Below are 10,025 nucleotides of genomic sequence, written 5' to 3' on the forward strand. Positions count from 1 at the left end.
AACTGGAATCGACATAATGACATAATGATTTGTTAAAGCTGTGTACTTCTCTGTTGGAGTTTAAGAAAAAAAAACAAGTTATTAATTGATTTGTACAAAAAGGTGTTTGTTTTCTTTACTGTGTTTTGCATGGAGGCGAATTAAACTATTCATAACATTCTATCAAAACTTTCCAAAATAACCCCACAATTGATCGAGCTCACTTCCTGTCATTGTGTATCTCCAGGCAAGCGGATTGTATTCTTTTCCAGGCCGTGTTTCACCTGTCTGCAATCATCATCACATGCACTTCTTGTGTATATTTAGTCCGTGTGCTCCCTCTTGTCCCCGCCACGTTTAAGTTTGAGCAATTTATTCTTGGCTTTAGCGTCTAGTCTTGTTTGCCAAGCTCCTCTGGAATTGTCTGTTCATTTCTGAGTGCCTGTCTGTCACAACTTTTTTTTATTTATTTATTATTATTATTATTATTATTTAAAGGGAATTGTGATTGATACTGCATTGTTCCGAGTCTTTTGAGTCCGCCAATGCGTGAGTGGTTCTTGTCAGTATGTGCGCTATTCCAGTCTTGCAGCTTGGCCTTAATTTGTCCTCACCAAGTATATATACAATGTGGACTAAAGTATTGGGACAGCTGGCTGATGATCAAGTTATGAGCAAGGTATCTACAATTTAAAAGAAACTCTGCTGTGACATGTCATCTCTGGAGCATTTTGGAGAGTACGTGAGAAATAGTCACAGTCCGCCAGTACATGCAGTCCAGATGACATTAATCAGCAATGTCATCATGAACTTTGTTTTCACAGTAAACAGTGTAAAAACACAGTGGTTGTATTTTATTCTGAAAGGACGTACAGTAAATAGAGTGCATTAACATTGGTGCATAAGGCCGTCAAAATACAAATATTTTCTTTTGTAGTCATTTTAAAAGTTGTAAACAATCCCACGAACGTACAACAGTAGCACTTAAACAGTGTTGGCAGGCAAATGTCTGAGGTCAGCACCACCAAAATAGCATGTATGCTATGATTTTTGGTTCGTCTTTCCTGATTTATTTTTTATTTTTTTGCATTGTTTCGGATGGCATAAATAATGATTAGAAACAAATTTACAGAAACGTAATCATCTCTCAGCCCAGCAGAGGGCAGCAATTACTCAAGCAAGCAAAGGCATCATTTTAACATTAAGGCTTTCGTGCTAAAGTAAAAAACATCATCTGCAAACTTCATGCAGCCAAAGCTTGTGCAACTCTTCACTTTCATGTGCCTGTGAGTTTGCAATACATATAAACAAATTGTTTTGATCACCCTTTTTGCTTTAATATATCCCTTCATTAGGATTGTTATGTCCTCTCTTGTGCTAGCAACATGGTCTCAAATCTGTTTTATACTTTAGGCTTCAGTGGTATATTTGGAACTGGATTTGGGGTTCCATTGTGCTCCTTCATGTCAAGACTAGATCGTTTTTTTCGATCACTTCCGGGGCTTTCCTGTTGGACAGGCCTCCTGTGGCGCCTCCTTTTGTGAGGTTGGAGGTGTTTAGGATTTGGCGGTTTGGAATCCAATTTAGTATCTAAATGTAAATTACCGCTATGAGCATCAGATGACTCATCGATGTATGCTAGGTTCTCCCCAAAAAAGTCAAGAGGTTGAGAAAAGAGGGGATCCTCCTTTTCTTCAGGCACCTGCTCGGGCTGGGTGGTCTCAGATTCAGTCTCGGACTCACTGGAGGATGTATAGGAGGAGTAGGATTCTGAATCAGTTTCACTCTCATTCTGATCTTCTCCCTCGGGTGGAGCAGAATCACCGTGACCGTGTCTGCGACCACGATGGCGCCGCCTTCGCCGGCGTCGTCTAAAGGGGTCATCAATTTTCATATTCTGGATGTTTTGTGTCCAGTCAGTGGCATGGGCTCGCAGTTCCTCCATCTACGACAAGAGCGTAAAAATCGTCAACGGTGGAAAGCGCTAGAATGCTAAAACCAACAGGAAGGAATTACAACCTCAGCTCTGGTCTTCTTAGAGAGAACTCGAAGCCAGTTTCCAATCATTGACAGGACGGATGCAAAGTAGGCAAGACCCAGCAAGATCCAGAACCACACTAAAGGCTTGTACCAGTGGTCACTGCCTTCCAGCCCTGAATCCCCTTTAAGAGGAGTATCAGCGGATTAAGTCAACACTCGCGTTCAACCTTGACTTCCATGAAGCGTGAATGCAAATTTAGGACAGAAAACACCAATACTTTATCTCAGACTAGGAAAAAAAACACGAATCATTTACTGGTTAAATCAACGTTCTCGAAGCAAAGTGAAATTAATGCATCCATATTTATAGTTGACTTGTGAAAACTTTACCAGCCCATGAGCATCAGATCAATAAGCTCAAAGAGAGAGAGAGAGGGAGGGGGAGAGAGAGAGAGAGAGAGAGGGAGGGAGAGCCAGAGCAAAGCGATAAAAATGGGATGATATATTATTATTAACACCGTATTTAGACTAGTGGTGCTGCATAGAACACATTATTGTAAAGACAATTTTGGGGTTGACTTCCCATTTAACTCATTTATTGCCATTGACGCCTATAAACGACAAAAAAATCATTTTAACTAATTCTAGTAGTTTAACTTTTTTTCCCCACTTTTGTTAACAAGAGTATGGAAACCTAGAAAAAAAAAGTATTGTACATTTAGAACAGAAATCTTGATCAATCTTGAGTTTAAATAGTTAAGTAATTAAACAAAAAAGAAAATATTATTAAAAAATTAGAGGGGTCAGACAATTAATTTTTTTAATTGTAATTAACCGCATGACTTCAATAGTTAACTCATGACTAATCATAAAAAATAATAAAATAATAATAAACAATTTAAAAAAAAAAGAATTGTAAAAATTAGGAGCGTCAGGTGATTAAATTTTTTAATTGTAATTAATCGCATGATTTCAATAGTTAACTCATGACTAATCATAAAAAATAATAAAATAATAATAAACAATTTAAAAAAAAAATGTAAAAATTAGGAGCGTCAGGTGATTAAATTTTTTAATTGTAATTAATCGTATGACAATTAATCACAAATTTTATATCTGTTCTAAATGTACAATTTTTTTTTCTTAGGTTATCATACTCTTGTTAACAAAAGTGGGGGAAAAAAAGTTAAACTAATAGAAATAGTTCAAATGAATTTTTGACGTCTATAGCCGTCGATGGCAGTGAATGAGTTAACTAGTGTTGGGAAAATGAAACTTACTCCTCTAGTTGGAATAAAGGTTCATGTTAATTGATTCAATTTCCACTGCATCTTTAAACCAAAAGCACCATCAAGAACAATAAAAAAAAAAGTGGTTCATGAAACTTCACTGAGATTCTGTCACTCAAAATATGCAGATTGAGATCAGGAAATACCAGATTATTTACAGGTGTCACAAAATGTGAACGTCCCAGTGTAGTTTACCTGCCACATAGTCCCCAAACCCCACCGTTGTCAAGGTGATGACGACAAAATACGCAGACTCCAGCATGGTCCAACCTTCCACCTTTTGGAAAACCAGAATTGGCACGGCAACAAACAGCAGGCAACCCAACAGGATGGACAAGATGGCAGAAATCACTCGCACAATGGTTTGACTGATGCGCCATTTCTGAAAACAGAGCGCAGCGGGTCAAAAAAAAACAACCACCAAGTAGTGAGTGAAGTTCCATTTGGCCTCTGACCAGGAAGAGTTTCTCGATTTTGGCAACGGTTTTCCTCAACCCGGTACCCAGATGGTCTCCAACTCCAGCAAGAAGGATACCAAAGAACGGAATTCCAACCAAGGCGTAGAAAATACAAAACAGTTGACCGCCTTCTGTCTTCGGTGAGATGTTTCCAAAACCTGGATATGTAAAATCAAAATACTGTAAATCTATATGTTGCCATGTGAGACTTTGCAGTAGCACACCCACCAATAGTCGTAATGATTGTCCCGGAGAAAAAAAAGGCACTGGCCAGATTCCACTGGCTGACAAATGTGGCGTTACTGCTCGGGTCCACACCTGCGCCGATTGCCTCCGCCACCTCCTGGTATGGAATTGTGGGAAAATGGACATTACAACCCCACACATTATTCCATCACAGACAATCACGTTTCTATTAATTGTTGACAAAAAAAAAAAAGACCGCATCTTTATGAGTAAATGCAGCTGCTGCTGACAAAATAATCACATTCTCTGATCAAATGATTTGTTTGAATCCAGAAATGACGTTGATGAATTTCTCACTCGGCAAACATCATTACTCATAATGAACGACACATTTATGATTACAGTGTGTGTTTGCACGTCTTAATGGGCTCGGCAGTTTTTCACAGGAGGCCATTTTGAAAAACATGATGTTAAAAAAATTGCCGTTATATTATCTTTAGGCGTTCTCAAACTTTTGCCGTGAACAAAACTACCATGTGTACTTTTAAATGCCATATCTTTTTTTTTTTTAAAGTTGAAAACGGTACAATATCAAATTCACATTTTTTTTAGAGAGAAAAAAAAAAGCTGTAAGGGGGAAAAACTACTGTAGTTTATTCATGTTTGTTTTATTGCTTCGTTTGCCTCCTTATGTACTGTAAGTATAGAATAAACTATTGCAAATTATTTCACGGCTCTATTAAAGTCTTTGCTGATACCTGATAACATATTATAAGTTAGGAACTGAGGAATGACTTTTTAAGCAGCTGCTTGGTTCACTCATGCGTCCATTTGTGTAAAACACAGCCTTTAGTTTGCAAGTCAGGGTGTAGAATTCCAATAAAAACATTCTGTAATTATATATATATATTTTTTTTTAGTACAGATTCCAATGATTGCATCACTTTTCTCTCCTCAGTACTATTTTCCTTCTTAGAATGTCTTTTGCATTATGTGTGTATGTAAATGGACATGTATGATGCCACAAACCAATGTGGTGTGGCCACATTGACTTGGACTTCTTCCGGTCACTTTGCTATTGCTGAACACAACCGAGAACTTCTAGGGTGTGTCATTATATTTTATGAATAAGTTGTCAATCTTATGTTTATTTTTGGTCGGTTGGAGGGATAGTCGACTTCTTTGTTATCCATTTGGAAAACCTACATGAAGATGAAAGATTAATTAACATTACATTCGTGGAATGTGAGTTATGAAGGAAAATGCAGCCGTTTTTATCCATCTCAGGGGGTGGCCATTTTGTCACTTGCTGTCGACTGAAGATGACATCACAGTTGCTTAATGCGCTGTGATTGGTTGTTACCTGAGACTGTGTTGTCACTTTTAGTTGACAACAAGTGGCAAAATGGCCGCCTTCTGATATTAACTAACTAACCAACGCATTATTAGCCAGAATACCATATTTATTATTTTGGTCTTTTAACTCATTCACTGCCATTGAAGGCTATAGATGTAAAAAAAAATATTTGAACTCTTTCTATTAGTTTCAATTTTTTTCCCACTTTTGTTGGCAAAAGTATGAAAACCTAGGGAAAAAAAACCTAGGGAAAAAATGTATTGTACATTTAGAACAGATTTTAATAATAATTAATCGCATGACTTCAATAGTTAACTCATGACTAATCACATTTTATGTCTGTTCTAAATTTACAATAATTTTTTTTCTAGGTTTTCATACTCTTGTCAACAAAAGTTGAAACTAATAGAAATAGTTCATATGAATTTTTGACGTCAATAGCCATATGAAAACCTAGGGAAAAAATGTATTGTACATTTAGAACAGATATAAAATTTGTGATTAATCTTGAATTTAAATAAGTAATTAAACAAAAAAGAAAATATTTAAAAAATTTGAGGCGCCAGACGATTAATTTTTTTTTATTGTAATTAATCGCATGACTTCAATAGTTAACTCATGACTAATCACATTTAATGTCTGTTCTAAATGTACAAAAAAAAAATCTAGGTTTTCATACTCTTGTCAACAAAAGTGGAAAAAACGAATAGAAATAGTTCATATGAATTTTTGACGTCAATAGCCGTATGAGAACCTAGGGAAAAAATGTATTGTACATTTAGAACAGATATAAAATTTGTGATTAATCTTGAATTTAAATTAGTAATTAAACAAAAAAGAAAATATTATTTAAAAAAATTGAGGCGCCAGACGATTAATTTTTTTAAATTGTAATTAATCGCATGACTTCAATAGTTAACTCATGACTAATCACATTTCATGTCTGTTCTAAATGTACGATATTTTTTTTTCTAGGTTTTCATACTCTTGTCAACAAAAGTGGAAAAAAAAGTCAAACTAATAGAAATAGTTCATATGAATTTTTGACGTCAATAGCCATATGAAAACCTAGGGAAAAAATGTATTGTACATTTAGAACAGATATAAAATTTGTGATTAATCTTGAATTTAAATAAGTAATTAAACAAAAAAGAAAATATTTAAAAAATTTGAGGCGCCAGACGATTAATTTTTTTTAATTGTAATTAATCGCATGACTTCAATAGTTAACTCATGACTAATCACATTTTATGTCTGTACTAAATGTACAAAAAAAAAATTCTAGGTTTTCATACTCTTGTCAACAAAAGTGGAAAAAACGAATAGAAATAGTTCATATGAATTTTTGACGTCAATAGCCGTCAATGGCAGCGAATGAGTTAAAAGACCAAAATATAGTTTCAAGTCCAATAAAGGATTACATTTCCAGCAATACGTATAAGAAAATATAGTGTGAGAATATCTGCACTACCTCAATGAGAGCTTGCAGGTTCTCAGGGCCAACACAGGTGAAGTTGATGAGGAATTCCTGACACGCCCCCTGCAGCTGCCGATGCTTGCCTTTCTCTAGCGGCGCCTCCAAAGCCCGGAACACAACAGCACCCAGCACCAAATAGAGCAGCACCCCTGTGAGGATGGCGAGCAGAGTGGAGCAGCGCATGGCTGCGCTTCCAGTCACTTCAAAGGTGGGCGCCGGTTTTCCTCTGCCGGGGTCTGTGTTGTTGTGTCCCGGATCCCAGCTGCTGCAGCTGAAAGATCGGCAAAAAAAGATGCAAAATCATCCATCAAACGTCTGACGTGCTGCTCAAATGAGCAACCAGATGTGATCGATAGCAAACAGAGAATGTTGTAGCTTATTCAAACCTGTTCTTGCGACCACGCCTTCTCCTTTTCCAGTCTTTCTTTTCACCAGGCCTAAGGATGGATTCCCTCGATCCGTAACCACTGGGGAGCCCATCCACATCACACTCGGTTGGAAGGGACACTACGCACAGACAAAAGGGATTTTGAATGAGAGCGACTCCCATTTTGAATGCATTAAAAATACCGACCTTTGAGAGAAAATAATGCTCCATTTTAATTTGCACAGTCCGAAAGGCAATGATATAATAGCATGTTTAATCATTGTACATTGGAGAAAACGTTCAAATAAAGCACTCATCCACTGTACCGCCCCAAGTGAAAGAATATTACACTAGTTGAGTTCCAAATTACTGCAAACTAATAAAATATATTTTTTTAAAGCCTATTGTTAACTACTAACACTGTCAATACAAAGTCTTATGGGGGGGGAAGTCAACCCAAATATTTTCTTTTCAATAATATGTTCAATGTGGCCCCACTAGCCAGAACACAGCGTTCTGATTATTAACTCATTCACTGCCATTGACGGCTATAGACGTCAAATATTCATTTGATCTATTTCTATTAGTTTAACATTTCCTTACCCTTTTGTAAACAAGAGTATGGAAACCTACAATTTTTTAATTGTACTTTTAGAACAGATATAAAATTTGTGATTAATCGTGAGTTAACTCATGAAGTCATGCAATTAATTACGATTTAAAAAAAATGTAATCGCCTGACGCTCCTAATTTTTAATAATCTTTTTTTTAATCGCATCAGGCGATGCAATTTTTTTTATTGTAATTAATCGCATGACTGCAATAGTTAACTCCCGATTAATCATACATTTTATCTCTTCTCGATGTACATTTTTTTTTCTTTCTAGGTAATTTTTTACCAATCAATGAGTTAATATTGCAATTCATATAGCAACAAAATCGACTCGTTTTTATCCATCTCCAAGGGCGGCCATTTTGTCACTTGATGTTGACTGAAGATGACATCACAGTGGCTCAGGCAATGTAGCCAACTCCCCAGTAAGGAAAGTAGCAATTGGCTGTCCTAAAAGTCACTAGGAATCGCTAAACGACATCATCACCTAATTTGCATAATTGGCAATTTGCATGTATTTGTAATGGACACTGTAGGAGAGAGGAATAATGTCATGAGAGTGACACAAAGTAAGTAAAACACCATAAATATGTTTGGAATTTCAAATCAACTTTCTTTTGTTTTTGTTTTTTATTTTGCTTTTGAAACAGTCACTAGATTTGTTGCTAGTCGCTTTTGACAACAACAAGAAAAGTTGCCGAGTTGGCAGGTAACAACCGATCATGGCTCAGCTTCAGCTTATTGACCAACCACGACTTACCTGTTTTCTGAAGTCGAGTTGTGATTTTTTTTTTTTGTTATCCGAGCCACTGTGATGTCATTTACAATCGACAGCAGCAAGTGACAAAATGGCCGCCTCCAGAGATGGATAAAAACAGGCGGATGTTGCTGCTTAATTCAAATTCCATGAACACAATATTAATCAGAATGCAGTGTTAAGACTAGGGGGGCTGCAAAGAACATATTGTCAAGAACATTTTTTGAATTGACTTCCTCTTGAATTTCTTTTGTCATCGCCATTTGAATGTGCATTGCATAATAAAGAGATCAACAGACTTTAGCTGGAGTTAATAAAATTAAGTAAAACCAATAAAAATGCACCGTCGTCTTTTGTTGTGAACCTTGAACCATGATAATATTTTGTGTCTAAAAGAATAATAATAATAATCATATCCTGAACATCTTTGAAGACAGACACTCCTTAGCCTGTCGCTAGCTCTCTTAGCCTGTTAGCATCAATACAATAAATGGAAAATAAACAAATTACAGCAAAAAAAAAGTTATCACACTACTCACACTGCCACAGAGCTTTATGACACGTCATCGGTGTGATTCTAGCATAACATTCTTGCAAATGGCAGGAACATCAAAAAAATGTTTTGACAGCAACAAATATGTGAATACATCCAGTGATGCAATAACATTAAACACCACCCGACAAAGGAAATGACAATGAGGCTCGTATTGTGTGCCAATAGCACTGCAGATGTTGCTGATGCAGCTGCATGCGAGCCATGGCTGTAATAATCCCCTCTTAACACTTGAGGGAGGGGGTCCGAAATGTGCTCGGTCCACTGCTTCACGTGCACCTACCTTCAAAATGTAGAATAATAAGCCATGGTTGCAGTCGCCTCATGCAGCAATGAAGTGAAGAGTTGAGGCGGGCACATATGGGGTGGGTGCTTGCGCAGACAGCGTGAGCGCGCGTGCGTGCGTGTGTGTGTGTGTGTGTGTGTGTGTGTGTGTGTGTGCGTGTGAATGCGCGTGAGAGGAGGCAGGCTGTTGCTGAACGCACAAGGGAGGAGAAAATACTCAATCAAGCTGACATTATGAGGGTGATGAGAGAGTAAGAGAGGGGGAAAAGCGCCACACGTGTTCCTGTGTGAGGTCATGTCGAAATAGGACGTCATTGCAGTATTTGCGCGTGGGATCGATGCAGAGATTCATTGAGGTCTGATCCGCGCCGACTGGGGAGCAAACTCAGCCCCTCCGTCTCAATAGCCTCAAGTACTGCTTGACAGAAGCGCTGTAGTCGTGCGATTGTGTTAATAGCGGACAGTAATGGGATACTGACAATTTGTATCAATTGTAGACAAATCCAATTTTTTACAACACGTATTTGCCTCGGGATGGGCAACATTATGAAAGTGCTTCCCATACATCTGATTCGTTTTGAATTGTAGTATCATCATTCACCACCAGATGGCAGATATCACTTAAGTAGCTCTTCCATCTGTTTATTTCTATTCAAGAACAAAGGTGTTCGTACTGAGCACTGATCTGTATATATTACTGGATAGGCCAACACTTTTGAAGCAG

The 10,025-nt window shown here is 37.3% G+C and overlaps 1 protein-coding gene across 3 annotated transcripts; it reads right to left on the reverse strand.

The window, feature by feature from the left end:
• Positions 1-889: 889 nt before the first annotated feature.
• Positions 890-9,387, reverse strand: kcnk4b (potassium channel, subfamily K, member 4b). Of its 3 annotated transcripts, none has more exons than XM_077546888.1 (8): positions 9,300-9,387; positions 7,113-7,233; positions 6,721-6,997; positions 3,935-4,046; positions 3,704-3,864; positions 3,444-3,630; positions 1,999-2,141; positions 890-1,924 (listed from the first exon to the last, which is right to left on the reverse strand). In XM_077546888.1, exons 1-8 carry the CDS (start codon positions 9,340-9,342, stop codon positions 1,382-1,384), a joined length of 1,587 nt encoding a protein of 528 aa, XP_077403014.1. In that variant the 5' UTR covers positions 9,343-9,387; the 3' UTR covers positions 890-1,381. The 3 variants fall into 3 exon arrangements, with proteins under 3 accessions (XP_077403014.1, XP_077403013.1, XP_077403015.1); XM_077546887.1 differs by having other exon boundaries at positions 3,935-4,049; XM_077546889.1 differs by lacking the exon at positions 9,300-9,387 and adding an exon at positions 9,003-9,096 and having other exon boundaries at positions 3,935-4,049.
• Positions 9,388-10,025: the final 638 nt, after the last annotated feature.

The sequence above is a fragment of the Vanacampus margaritifer genome, chromosome 16, assembly GCF_051991255.1.
Source record: "Vanacampus margaritifer isolate UIUO_Vmar chromosome 16, RoL_Vmar_1.0, whole genome shotgun sequence".
Taxonomy (NCBI): Eukaryota; Metazoa; Chordata; class Actinopteri; order Syngnathiformes; family Syngnathidae; genus Vanacampus; species Vanacampus margaritifer.